Source organism: Pristiophorus japonicus, chromosome 5 (assembly GCF_044704955.1).
Source record: "Pristiophorus japonicus isolate sPriJap1 chromosome 5, sPriJap1.hap1, whole genome shotgun sequence".
Classification (NCBI taxonomy): Eukaryota; Metazoa; Chordata; class Chondrichthyes; family Pristiophoridae; genus Pristiophorus; species Pristiophorus japonicus.
Window position 1 is genome coordinate 131,676,923 of NC_091981.1, and position 15,179 is coordinate 131,692,101.

Here is a 15,179-nt window from a genome sequence, read left to right on the forward strand (position 1 = left end):
CCGTGCAACTCCCAGTCATTGTTTACTATAGCCCTCAACAGTAATTTTGTTACAGTGCTCCAAAAAATGAATTAATGTAGGCACAGTATTCCTCATTTTTTGAAGTTTAAACTCCACAGTACTACTCAGACCCACAGGCAAATAAAGTCCTTGCCCTATAAAACCTACAAGACCAGCAAAAGCATTGAAACAAGTCAGTGACAATATCATTGTGCGTAAATAACTTTCAATGAAATGCTAGTTAATAAATGCAACTATAAAACATGCAGCTGGAAAACATCATATAGGTTAGTAAGTATTTAAACTCATTGACCCGGAATTTGAGGGCGGGATGACGGTGAACTGGCAGTGCTTGCCATCATTCCACTTTTGAAACTGACCGCAACTTTGGGTTTTGGCTCATGTGAGGCAGCATGCAGAATTCCTAAAGTTGCGGTCTGTCAATGACACTCCAAAACACCCCCTACCTAATCAGGGAGAGTGACAAAAACTTTGGCTCTTCTGCAGTAATTGCGTTGCTAAATTCCCTGCTGAAAGTTAGACCCAAAGGGATTAGGTATAACTGGGGTTTTGACAGCATTATTACAGCTAAACAAACGTTAAGAGCCTCGACAACGAATTTTAATTTTGTGCAGTATGAAATTTGTCCATTGTAATAAAATTAAAATTAAGAAACTTAAAATATATACCGTTTTTTTAAAATTAAAGTTGCTTAAAAAAATGTTTTTTTTAAAGTTTGTCCATCTTTATTTTAGGTTTGCCTTTTCCTCATGCGAGAGCTCCAATCTTTGTTTTGCTCTAATATTTTTTTTAAAGTTAGAATTTTAAGGGCTTACTAACTTCCTTGTTCGCAATCCGAGAATTCTATCTTTTGATTGGCTGCTTAGACAGCTTGTGAATGTCACAGCAGTTCGCACTAGGGGAATTCCCACTATACTTTGTCAATTTGAATTGAATGTCAGAAAACCCAAAGTTCTTGACAGAGATTGAGAGATCCTTCTGCGAAGCGTACTTTGGGACCAGCAGCGAATGCCTTCGCTTCGCTGCCGACCACAAATTCCGGGCCACTAAAACACTGTTCAAAATCATAGCAGGTCAGAAGTGAAATGAGGACTTGGCCAGAAAGCTTTGTATGTGGAAATAAACTTCAAAGAACGAGAAAGACTATTTGTATAAATAATTTGTTTTTTCCTCATTTTTGCAAACCACATATTTTAAAGATTTATGCATCTGAATCCCAAGACTCTGCTTCTCCAAATTTATCATTTTTCCTCCTGAATTCTCATTAAATTTCACATAACATCTATCTGCCCAGCCGATTAACCTGTGTGTGTTCTCCTGAAGTCACCTGTGGTTCTATACAGTTAACCATGCTCACTATCATTGCAATTTAAGGGGGAAAAAAATTGTTCTTGGGATGTGGGTGATACTGGCAAGACAGCCTTCTATTGCTCATCCATAGTTGCTCCGAGGCCATAAAGAGTCAACCATGTAATGCAGCTACACGTGGACCAGACTGACAGAGTCAGATGTTTCTGCTATTCACCCAGATTTTATAGAATTCAATTTCAGAACCTAGCCCTTTGATTAAAAAAACACAGGGATACCAAGTAGGAGTTTGTGAAGAAGGTTGGGGTTGATGGATGAAACTAGGATTGAGATAGTTTTGAAGACACTTTTGATCACGGGGAGAGATATGCTAAGATGGGGTGGTTCAGGGAGAGAATTGACTGCACGGCTGTGATATACTGAAGGCTCTGATACCAATTTGGGAGAGGAGAAGCTATAACGTACATACGAGCTGGAAGAGTAAAGTTGGGATGTAGTGGAGGGACTTAAAATGAGTATGAGGGTATCCTAGGGAATGGGAAGTAATTAAAAGGTTGGTGAAGAATAGGGTTGGTGGGAGTGCAGAATGTTTTTTTTGGAGTCTTAAAGATGCAGATTGGCTGCTGGGAACACATGGATTTGGCCAGGGGTTCTCAACAGTTTGGGAGGGGGGGCCACGAGTTGGTTTATCCCAATGTACTGTCTCACATTGATTTTTTTATTAGAAGGATCCAATCATCCACGACTTTTACATAAAAATAATCAGTTGGTGAATCCAAAGCAGCGCATCAAATATAGAAACAACCCATTAAACTCTCCTCACTGAACACAGGCTGCGCTTCGGTTTGGTTCGGTTCCTGGCCGCAACGCCACCTGGGACAGAAATGACCTCGACACATGGAGTGAGAATTTGCCAAGAAGCAGCGGCTGCGGACGGTCAGAGGACAGGAGCGGTTGGTATTTCACACTGAGAGGCTTGAATGAGCCGCACTGTAGCAACTTCGGATCGAAATACCTTTGGTGTTGGGCTCACTTCGTCGCTGAAGGATTTTATCCTGAGTTTATAACCTGAAAATCTTAAAATCCACCTCAACGGGCGCTGCCATCTTGGAGTTAAAGGTGTAAGATCGCAGTGAAGGCAATTGACGTCATTATCGTGGCTGTGCAGTGTTCTAAATTGGTCTGAACATAATTTTCCAAAGTTTAAAAATGCACCAAAATATGTTCTCGGGATCATGTTACAATTGAAGCAGGGCCAGTGGTAAACTAAAACCAACGGACCAGTGTCCAGTTTAAACCTACAGGCTGAATGATTGTAATTGATTCCCAGGTAATGTTATTGATAACTAGCACTGGGTTAAATCTCATTCTCTGCTGCACAGTTCATTTGCCTCATGATTTATGAAATGGTGGGGTTGTCTTACAGCAGTCTGCATAAACCTGAAGCCATGCGCTGCCATTGATCCACAGTTGTGAAAATTAAGGTGACCAAGGGTGCGACAGCCAATGGTGGCTACAGGTCGAATTTACAATGGCACTTATCCTAATTGGAAACTACCTAAACTTTATTTACAGAATGTTTGGAAAACACCAAGTCTGACAGATTTTACAGCTTCTAGCTTGCCATTCAGATGGTATTTATTCCAGAATATTGAAAAAGTTGAGATGGAGATAGCAGAGGGACCAATCATAATTCTCCAAAAATGTTTGGTCACTCCTCATCAATACTGTCATGGACAGATACATCTGTGACAGGTAGATTGGTGAGGAGGAGGTCAAGTATGTTTTTCCCTCGTGTTGTTTCTCTCACCACCTGCTGCAGGCCCAGTCTGACAGCTTTGTCCTTCAGGACTCGGGCCAACTCAGTCAGTGGTGGTGCTACCGAGCCACTCTTGGTGATAGACATTAAAGTGCCCCACTAAGGGTACATTCTGTGCCCAAGCCCACCCTCAGTACTTTCTCTAAATGGTATTCAACATGGAAAGAGTATGGATTCATCAGCTGAGGGAGGGCAGTAATCACAGCAAGAGGTTTCCTTGTCCATGTTTGACCTGAAGCCATGAGACTTCATGAGGTCAATGTTGAGGACTCTCAGGGGCACTTACACCAAACTGTATACCACAGTCCCCCCCATTTCTGGTGGGTCTGTCCTGCCAGTGGGACAGGGCATACTCAGGAATGGTGATCGACAAGTCTGGGACATTGGCTGATAGTCATACTCAAAGAACCATGTCGATGTCAGGCTGTTGCTTTGACACTATCCCCAGATGTGAGGAGAAATTTGCCAGGTGTGCTTTTGTTGTATCCAAATTTGGTGCCAAGGTTGCAGTTGAGTGATCTGTCCAGTTTTATTCAGGTGTTTAGAATTATTTAAAGGTATCAACAGCATACAAGTAGATGATGAGAGAATTAGAGACTAGCCATTCAAATTGAGAAAGCAAGGAGTGAGGTTGGATGTTTAGAAATGCTATCTTTGAGAGGGATTATTAACCTTGTAACTTTTATTTCCATGCAACATTAGAAACCATGGCTGTGATTTTCTACTTTAGCAAAAGTGGGGAGCATTTTTAGTGTACGAGGGCATCTGTGACCACAAAGATGCGACCCTGACTCTGGCTGATTTTTCTAGACTCGGGGTCATTTAATTACTTTTGGAGGCCGGTGAGTCCACCCAAGGTGGGGGTGGTAACTGGCTGTGCAGGCCACAGTCAGTGTTGCCGCTGGCCTCCATATCAGAATACATGCAAAATAAAAGGTTTGATTTTCTCAAATTCAGTGCCAAAGCCTATACAATAAATTACTCGTGAGACAGAGGATAAAAACGGTGGCAACCAAAAGAATTATTTTTTTTTAAATTTGCTACTTGTTTTATTGCTAGCAGTTTGCCGAGTGGTAGTTCTTGTAACTTTCCGCTACCTCTTGATTTTGGCAGTTTTAATTCCCATTTGCTACTGCTGACATTGGTAAATCTGCTCATGATCCAGAAAATGCAAAGCCCAAGGTGCGACAAGATATATTTTCAACGAGGTTGTATGGCATTGATCACCCTTAGATCACGCACTATTTTAGAAGGACAAGAGTTTTGTACCATGTAACACACAATATATGATTCTGCCAAGGTGGAATAATTATCCTTTGAAAAGTCAGAGGGGCCGAAATTGCTTCCCTTTTTAAGGCCTGTTACCGCCTCGGAGAGGCCGAACCCCGCTCTGGTGGCTCAGTGAGCGTCACAAGGCCTCAGAGCGTCCCTCCCCTTTAAGTGAAGGGGAGGGATGTTGCGATAAGTCAGCGCGACGAGGCATGACCACATCACGCGGTCGTGCTCAGCGTGACACTAAATGACACCACCCGTCTTCCACCCCCAACAGCACCCAAGAGTTTCAGGAGGCTTCCCAAAAAACAAAGTACCGAATATCGCTCCATTCTCTGCCCCATCTCCACGGGCGCTAAATCTTCAGTTAATTCAAATTATCCGCGGAGGGCAATCTCGGATCCATAAACTTTAATTGTTAAGTAAGGAGAGTTTCAGTCATTTGGAATTTTAGTCAAGATTGGTTTGCAGATTGGAATGGAAGGTAAAAGAGCATTTTAAAAGCACACATTTTAAATTTGTTTTGCATCTGCACCAAAGTAGTGTCTGGAGTGTACTTAATATATATGAAAATAGATTCATACAGTCACAGGATGATAAGAATCAGGAGACAGATTGAAGTAAAGAAAGGAAGAACTTGCATTTATATATCATCATAGACAGTCCCTCGAAATCAAGGAAGACTTGCTTCCACTCCTGAAGTGAGTTCTTTGGTGGTTGAACAGTCCAATATGAGAGCCATAGACTCTGTCACAGGTGGGACAGATAGTCGTTGAGGGAAAAGGTGGGTGGGACTGGTTTGCCGCAGGCTCTTTCCACTGCTTGCGCTTGATTTCTGCATATTCTCGGCGTTGAGACTCGAGGTGCTCAGCGCCCTCTCGGATGCACTTCCTCCACTTAGGGCGGTCTTTGGCCAGGGACTCCCAGGTGTCAGTGGGGATGTCGCACTTTATCAGGGAGGCTTTGAGGGTGTCCTTGTAGTGTTTCTGCTGCCCACCTTTGGCTCGTTTGCCGTGAAGGAGCTCAGAATAGAGCACTTGCTTTGGGAATCTCGTGTCTGGCATGCGAACTATGTGGCCTGCCCAGCGGAGCCGTCAGTGCTTCAATGTTGGGGATGTTAGCCTGAATGAGGACGCTGATGTAGGTGTGCCTGTCCTCCCAGGGGATTTGTTGGATCTTGCAGAGACATCGTTGGTGATATTTCTCCAGCAACTTGGTGTCTATTGTACATGGTCCATGTCTCTGAGCCATACAGGAGGGCAGGTATTACTACAGCCCTGTAGACCATGAGCTTGGTGGCAGTTTGGAGGGCCTGGTCTTCAAACACTCTTTTCCTCAGGCGGCCGAAGGCTGCACTGGCACACTAGAGGCGGTGTTGGATCTAGTCGTCGATGCCTGCTCTTGTTGATAGGAGGCTCCCGAGATATGGGAAGTGGTCCACTGTGTCCAGGGCCGTGGATCTTGTGCCGTTCATAACCCCAGGACATCGCCAAGATCTTCATAGCTAATTAAGTACTCTTTTTTGAAGTGTAGCCACTGTTGTAATGTATGGAAATGTGGCAATCTGTTCCGCAGCATGGTCCCACAAACAGTAATGTGATCAATTTACAAATCATTTGTTTTTGGTGAAAGAATAAAATATTGACCAGTACACCATAATAACTCCCTTGCTCTTCTTTGAAAAGTGCCATGGGATCTTTTGCATCCATCTGAAAGGGCGGACAGGGCCTTGGTTTTTAACATCTAATCAATCATCTGATCCCTCAGTAGTAGTGCTGCGCTAAAGTATCAGCCTAGATTATATGCTCAAATCTCTGGAGTGAGGCTTCCAGAGACTAGGACACCTTAAGAAATAGAATCTGTGTAGCTTGAGGCTAATGGAGTACAGCATAGAAATGGAGCATGCCCACCTTCACACCAATGAACTGACTCCATTTACACCACTAAATCCAGTTTCCTCACCAGAGCTGAATTGTAGACCCACAAAAACTGTAACAACAGAGTTGGATTTTGGTAGAAGCATGGAGTCATCTTATGAAGGCTGTTTCCTAGAATCTGAACTAAATAGCACCAGTGTAGAATTGGATGAGGAGATAACTAACAGAGGTTGTTTTTTTTGTTACGTAATTTTTAATGTTTTTTTTAAATATTGGATACCTCAGCTACAGGGAAGGTAGTATCAACTGATAACGAAAGGTCATCGATCTGAAACGTTAACTCTGTTTCCCTCCCCACAGATTCTGCCTGACCTGAGTATCTTCAGCATTTTCTGTTTTTATTAACTGATAATTTCTTGCTCTCTGAAGAGAGCTACTGATTATCAGTTACACAGAGAAGGGAGTCAGCAAATAACTTAATTTCAGCTTAAATGTATTTATCGACAACCCAGTACTAGCAACAGAGTACTGACTAAAATGGATAGGCTAACAATTAAACATAGGAAAATAAGAACAGGAGTAGACCATTGAGCCCCTCGAGCCTGTTTCACCATTCAATGAGCTCATGGTTCATCTGTGACCTAACTCCATCTACCCGCCTTTGGCCCATAACTCTTAATAGCTTTGGTTAAAAAATAACGCTGGCTACGACTGCTCTGTGATAAAGCAGAGTCCTTCACTTTTAAAACTTCTGAATGTCCTTGTAAAACAGCCTTTGAACAAAACCCATTTTACATTTAACAATTCATGTGATTCATAATTGAATGATTCCTTTAAAGCTGGTCCCATGTTAACTTGCTACAAACAGTTTAACACTTGGAGGTTGATATATTGAGATCCCTATGCAAAATAGGTACCTCTGATTGATTGCTGAAGATGTAACAGTGACTTTCTAGCAGAATGGGAGCAGTTAACAGCATTTTAGACCAATCATACTGATTTTCGGTCAAGTACTTAAGCATTGTTTGATAAAATTCAAAGTTAGACATTTAAGAGGAAAGAAATGTAAAAATGGATCGCAAAATATGTTCTGAAACCCAACAGATCAAAAACACCTATTTAATTATACTCAACACAACCCCAAATTTAATATTTTACATTCATTCAATCATTATATACCACAGTAAACCAAAAGCTAATAAAATTAATAGTTTTGAGGAAAGGCCTACAATACATTAACTTAAAAAAAAAAAGGGACAATCACAACGTTGGGAGAGTACTTTAGACCCTCAAATAGTCAGAGGGAGATAGGTGAAAAAACAATAGGGCAGAAATAGTAGGGGATTTCAACTTCCCTAATATTAACGGATAGAATTAAGGTAAATGGTATAGAGGGCATAGAATTCTTAAAATGCATTCAGGAGAACTTTTTTAGCCAGTATGTATCAAGCCCAACAAGACAGGCAGTGGTTCTGGACTTAGTTTTAGGGAATGAAGCTGGGCAGATAGAAGGGGTATCAGTGAGAGAGCATTTTGGTGGTAGTGATCATAATTCAGTTACGTTTAGCATAGTTATGGAAAAGGGCAGACATGCACCAGGAGTAAAAGTTCTCAATTGTGGAAAGGCCAATTTTACAAAACTATTATGTGATAGAAAAAAAGTGGACTGGAAACAGCTACTTCAAGGTAAATCAGTGTCAGAGCAGTGGGAGGCATTCAAGGAGGAGATAGTGAGGGCTCAGGGCAAATATATTCCCATATATTAGAGACCAGAAGGTAACCTGTGTGCAGAGGTGGAAGATGTAGATATGGTTCTTAACGAATACTTTGCGCCTGTCTTCACAAACGAGAGGGACAATGCAGACATTGTAGTTAAGGAGGAGAAGTGTGAAGTATAAGATGAGAGAAACATAGTGAGAGGGGAAACATTAATGCTTTACCATCAATCGGCAGGTTCAGATGAAATGCATCCCAAGCTGTAAAGAGAAGCAAGGGAGAAAATCAGAGGCTCTGAGCATCATTTTCCAATCCTCTCTGGCTATAGGTGTGGTGCTGGGAGGACTACGAACATTGTACCGCTGTTTAAAAGGAAGAATGGGATAGACCAAGTAATTACAGGCCAGTGAGCCTAATCTAGGTGGTGGGCAAATTATTGAAAAAATTCTGAGGGACGGGATAAATTGTCATTTAGAAGAGCACAGATTAATCAGACAGTCAGCATGGATTTATTACAGGTAGGTTGTGTCTGGCTAACTTGATTGAATTTTTTGAGGTGGTAACAAGGAGGGTTGATGAGGGTAGTGCGTTTGACATCGTCTACGTGGATTTTACCAAGGCTTTTAACAAGGTCCCACATGGCAGACTGGTCAGAAAATTAAAAGCCCATGGGATCCAAGGAAATATGGCAAGTTGACTCCCAAAATGGCTCAACGACAAGAAGCAAAGGGTAATGGTCGATGTGTGGTTTTGTAAAGAGTGTTTCCAGTGGGGTTTCACAGGGATCCGTATTAGACCCCTTGCTTTTTGTGGTACAGGTGCAGCATCCAAAATCCGGAGTTCCGGATTCCGGACCAATCGGTGGCAGGGTCATCCGGAATTCATAAAATGTCCCAGAATACGTACCCGCCGACCCTGGAGTCCTGCCGCTGCCTGATCTCCTGCCTCTCCTCACTACCTTAATTCAGGGCCTCCTCGCCAGACCGCTTGAACAGCTCCTCCGTGGCAGGGCCCCGCCTGACAATCTTATCGACGGGGCCGGCCAGCCTGAACAGCTCCTCGGCAGGGCCTTTCTGATGTTCCAAAATCCAGAAATACCCGAACCTGGGCTCGCGTGTTTCCGGATTCGTGACGTCAGAAAGACGATCAAAAGTCCGGAAAAGTCTGGAATCCAGAACGGCTTCAGTTCCAAGGGTTCCAGATTCTCGACACTGCACTTGTACAACAAAATTACATGTATATATCTTCCTGCCACATTAATGACCATCAAGCCTGGTTTTTTTCTGTAATGGAAGACCGAAGAACATTGAATGCCTTCATGCTGGCACTTAAAATTTCATGGCATCAGTATCCAACATTACCACAAATTGCAAGACAATCATTCAGCTCTATTGCTGGTTAACTGCTGAAGCTATTCTAATGCCTCCCTTGTTAAACGGGACAGCAATGCTCCTCTGGTTTTGTTCTTGCTTCAAACCAGAATAAACAAATATTCAAAGTATCCATGTATGCTCATACTGTCTCAGTTACACATCTAAATCTTAATATTTAACTAGCACGCAAAGACACCTCAGGATTAGACTTGAAGCTTTCAACCAATTTCAGATACAAAATTTTTTTTTTTTGGTACCACAGTCCAGTCAATTAAAAATTCGATCCAAACAGAAATCACATAAAAATATTACATTAAAGAATTAGGCTCCTAAAACATACACTGCTGTTTCTAAATGAAATCTGGCGATGAACAGATTTAAACAGTGTGATAAGGATTAAAAAGTATCATTGCGTACATTGTATACTTAGATCAGGAATTCCTTGTAAGAAAAACTTGAAGTAGGTTTGTACACTGGAATCCTCTATCTGGCTTAGCTTCGAGTTTGAAAAAGTCAATGATGAAGACATTAAGTTTTTTTTTAAACCCCTGGACGTTTCATAAGAAGCTCTCTTTGCATTGGGACATTCTTGAGCCCCCAAGTGCTCCGAGGTTTTATAATTTTTTCCCTTTTTGGTAAGCCTCTTAACAATAACAAATTGTATTTATATAGTGCCTTTAACATAATAAAACATCCAAAGGCACTTCACAGGTGTACTAGAAGACAAAAGAAATTGACACTGAGCCACACAAGGAGAAATTAGCGCAGATGGCCAAAAGTTTGGTCAAAGAGGTAGGTTTTAAGGAACGTCTAAAAGGAGGAACGAGGGGTAGAGAGGTGAAAAGGTTTAGGCAGGGAGTTCCAGAGCTTAGGGCCGAGGCAATAGAAAGTTGAGCAATTATAATCAGGGATGTTCAAGAAGGCAGAATTAGAGGAGCACAGATATCTCGGGGGGGTTGTGAGGAGATTAGAGATAGGGAGGGGTGAGGCGTTGGAGGGATTTGAAAATAAGGATGAGAATTTTGAAATCGAGGCGTTGCTTAACTGGGAGCCAACATAGGTCAGCGAACACAGGGGTAATATGAGTGAGCGGGATTTGGTTAGGACAGGCAGCCGAGTTTTGGATGACCTCAGTTTAGTAGGGTAGAACGTGGGAGGCCAGCCAGGAGTGCGCTGGAATAGTCAAGTCTAGAGGTAACAAAAGCATGGATGATGGTTTCAGCAGCGGACGAGCGGAGACAAGAGCAGAGACGGGTGATGTTACGGAGGTGGAGATAGGCAGTCTTAGTTATGCCGCAGATATGTGGACCGAAGCTCATTTCAGGGTCAAATATGACAAAAGGTTGCAAACAGTGTGATTCAGCCTCACACAGATGTTAGGGAGAGGGATGGAGTCAGTGGTTAGGGAACAGAATTTGTGGTGGGGACTGAAAACAATGGCTTTGATCTTCCCAATATTTAAAATGGAGAAAATTTTTGCTCATCCAAAACTGGATGTGGGACAAGCAGTGTGACAATTTGGAGACCTTGGAGGGGTCGAGAGAAGTGGCGGTGAGATAGAGCTGGGTGTCATCAGCGTACATGTGGAAACTAATACCTGAATTACATCACCTGCTGATTGATTATGAAGCAATATTGGTGAGATCAGAGTTAAAAACATAGCTTCAAAGTATCCTTCCACAGACTGGAGAAAGAATGTGATGGCCAGGGGAATAAAAAGGGGAGAATAGACCTGAACATTGAAAACAAGCCATATTTCAGTTGCAATTTTCACTTATAAATGCACCAGTTTAGAATTTTACAAAGAGAAAGAAAGGTAGTCATCTTTATTCTTTACAAACCTGTATGAGTTCTTCTATGCCTCTGCAATTCGTCGCTCCGTGTGAACCGTTTGCCACAGAACAGCCAGTTGCACACAAATGGTCTCTCACCAGTGTGCCAGCGAAGATGTGCCCTTAAGTGGGAAGTTTTCCCATAGACTTTTCCACAGCCCTCCATGTGGCAAATGTGCTGTTTCTTCTTCCCTGGTTCACTGGAGCTCCTATTTAAACAGAAATGACAGGTGGAATATTCCAAAAGAAAAACGAAAGCATGCCAACATTTTCTATAAGCCAGTCATCCTTTGTGAAAATAATGCAGCACTCAAGTATAAATAGTGGTTTCTTTCTCAATAAATTGCTGAAGCATTAAAGAAAGGCTGATTTAAAAATCGCTAAAATTAAGGTTGCTCCATTGGCCCGAAAATTGTTTGGTCATTACAGCAGACACCTGCCATAAATTCAGTGGGAGTCCACTGAAACAGCTGCTGGATACAATGAGTGCTGGCCTTAAGTTTCTTTTTCCAGGATGGCCTTGTCAGGGCAAAATTTCCAACCCCCCCCTTAAGAAATCATAAGGCGGCATGCACATAGTAAATACTAATGAGATAATCAGGGGCAGTCAGGATGAATTTATGAAGGGTCGGCCATGCTTCATTAACCAATTTCTTCCAGGAAACCAAAATATAATCAAAGGGAATGTTCTGCAGGAGGTATATGTGGACTTCAGAAAGAAATTGGCAAACACTGATTTTAATGAACCCTATAAGTATCAGCTGAATCATAACTCCATTTAGATTGCAACTACAATAACTCCATAATGTTACCAGTTCAATTTTTCAGTTTCTCTGCAATTTTTAATCTCAATTATTTTTCTGATTTCCCGAAAGTTAGTTCTCTCCACATCCATACTATTCTCAGGCATTAAAGCAGGAAAGCTCAGTGTACACATATGGTTCATTTTGAAGGATTCCACTGGAATATTATCCCAACTTTGTTTCAAATGCTGACCCATGTATTGCTGACATTTTTGGCTTTAATTCGGACCACTATTAGATTACCTACTCAGTGATACGTGGTTGAAGTGCATTAAGAAATTACACCTGTGGCATGTTTAACTTCCTTTACAGAAAGGACAATGACTGGCAAAGTCTGCCCCCTAGAGGAACCAGTGTGAACCAGTCTAGAATGGATGTGGTCTCCTGAGCAAGAGTGCAAGACATGTCCACAGCTCTTGGCATGTCATTACTAGACTGCTTCATTAACTCTTATTAATTACCCTCAGTATAATGCTCAATGCACTAGTGACAAACAATTACATTAAAATGCCAAAGAGCAATAATAAGTAGCACTTATCAGATTATGACCAATTGTAGTATTTTGTAAAGTTTTATGGTTCTGTGGAATATACTACCATTTCAGTACCATGATAGTTATTTCTTATTTTAAAACAAGAAGAAGACAGGCAGTTGAACAGTCTGCTTGAAAGTCACAATTTAAAAGTAACAACTACAGTTCAGAATGCTGTTTAATTGTAAGCATAGAAACATAGAAGGAGGCCATTTCGGCCCATCGTGTCTGCACCGGCCGACAAAGAGCCCTTGGTCAGCAGTCCTAAAGATTACATATAAACCTATGAACAATGTCGGAAAGGCAAAGAGCACCCAGCCCAACCAGTCCACCTCACACACTGCGATACACCTTATACTGAAAACATCTACACTCCACCCTAACCGGAGCCATGTGATCTCCTGGGAGAGGCAAAAACCAGATAAAACCCAGGCCAATTTAGGGAGAAAAAAATCTGGGAAAATTCCTCTCCGGTGATCGACACTAGTCCAAGAGATCACCCTGGCTGTATTCTATTCCCTTCAGTACTTACCATTATATCTGCGCCGTCCAACAAAAGGTCATCCAATCTAATCCCAATTACCAGCTCTAGGTCCGTAACCCAACAGGTTACTGCACTTCAAGTGCCCATTCAACCATCTCTTAAAAGTGGTGAGGGTTTCTGCATCCACCACTCTCCCAGGCAGCGAGTTCCAGATCCCCTACAACCCTCTGCATAAAGAAGCCCCCCCTCAAATCCCCTCTAAACCTTCCACCAACCACATTAAAACTATGCCCCCTCGTAATAGACCCCTCCACCAATGGAAATAAATCCTTACTATCCACTATGTCCAGGCTCCTCAATATTTTGTACACCTCGATGAGGTCTCCTCTCAACCTCCTTCGAGAACAAACCCAGCCTATCCAATCTGTCCTCATAACTAAGATTCTAAATTCCAGGCAGCATCCTAATAAATCTCCTTTGCACCCTCTAGTGTAATCACATCCTTCCTATAATATGGCGATCAGAACTGCATGAAGTACTCCAGCTGTGGCCTAATGAAAGTATTATACAATTTAACCATAACCTCCCTGCTCTTGTATTCTATGCCTCGGCCAATAAAGGCAAACATTCCGTATGCCTTCTTAGCCACCTTGTCTGCTACTTTCAGGGATCTGTGGACAAGCACTCCAATGTCCCTTTGTTCAACTACACTATTAAGTGGCCTACTGCTTAATGTGTATACCCTTTCCTTACTAGCCCCCACCCCCCAAGTGCATCACCTCACACTTCTCGGAATTAAATTCCATTTGCCACTGCTCTGCCCACCTGACCAGTAGATTGATATCCTCCTGCAGCCCATGACTACCCTCTTCATTATCAACCACAGAGCCAATTTTAGTGTCGGCTGCAAACTTCTTAATCATGCTCCCTATATTCAAATCTAAATTATTGATGTATACCACAAAAAGCAAGGGACCCAGTACTGAGCCCTGCGGAACCCCACTGGAAACATCCTTCCAGTCACAAAAACATCCATCAATCATTACCCTTTGTTTCCTACCTCCAAGCCAATTTTGGATTCAACTTGCCACTTTGCCCTGTATCCCATGGGCTTTAACCTTCATGACCAGTCTACCATGTGGGACCTTATCAAAAGCCTTTCTAAAGTCCATATATACTACATCATACGCACTACCCTCATCGACTCTCTTGATTACCTCCTCAAAAAATTCAATCAGGTTAGTCAAACACGATCTTCCTTTAACAAATCCGTGCTGATTGTCCCTAATTAATCCTTGCCTTTCCAAATGCAGATTTATCCTGTCTTTCAGGAATTTTTCCAATAATTTTCCCACCACTGAGGTTAGGCTGACAGGCCTGTAATTACTCAGCCTATCCCTTTCTTCCTTATTAAACAAGGGTACTACATTAGCAATCCTCCAATCCTCCGGCACCATGCCCAGATCCAAAGAGGACTGGAAAATGATGGTCAAGGCCTCTGCTATTTCCTCTTTTGCTTCGCTCAACAGCCTGGGATGCATTTCATCCGGGCCGGGGGACTTATCTACTTTCAAAGTTGTTATACCCCTTAATACTTCCTCTCTCACTATTTATTTCATCCAGAATATCACACTCCTCCTCGATAGCAGTGTCTGCATTACTCCTTTCCTTTGTGAAAACAGATGCAAAATATTCATTAAGAACCCTACCAACATCTTCCATCAGAAAGCCATTTTAAAACAAATCCATTTTCACTTTGCCACTCTATATAAAAATGTTAATTTTGTAAATGCAATTTTCAATACGAACTAGAATAAAAATTTTCAATATAATCTAAAATTGAAAAAATATTTACAGTAAATATGATAAATAACATACAAATTTCACAATGCATTCCTTGGGACCACTGAGCCTCCTTGGCCCAAGCCTATAGTTATAAAAAGATATAGGCCTAGAAATTCGGATCTTTAGCACCGGCCGTTAAGGCTGGTCTTAAAGAAAAAATGGTGGCTGCGTCGCTTTGGGCGCGGAACCGGCAGTTGCCATATTGGGCAGGCCGGCAGAGCTGCTGTTGCCTGCACTCACCGCAAGCATTTTAATTACCAGGAGCGGGACGTCAATTGGTGTGCAACGTCGAACTGA

The 15,179-nt window shown here is 42.2% G+C and overlaps 1 protein-coding gene across 1 annotated transcript in view; it reads right to left on the reverse strand.

Annotated features, from left to right (window-relative positions):
* Positions 1-15,179, reverse strand: part of sp4 (sp4 transcription factor) — a 109,124-nt gene that overhangs the window by 12,540 nt on the left and 81,405 nt on the right. The window contains exon 5 of the mRNA XM_070880980.1: positions 11,228-11,427. Coding sequence (XP_070737081.1) covers positions 11,228-11,427 — 200 coding nt within the window. The remainder of the gene's footprint in view (positions 1-11,227; positions 11,428-15,179) is intronic.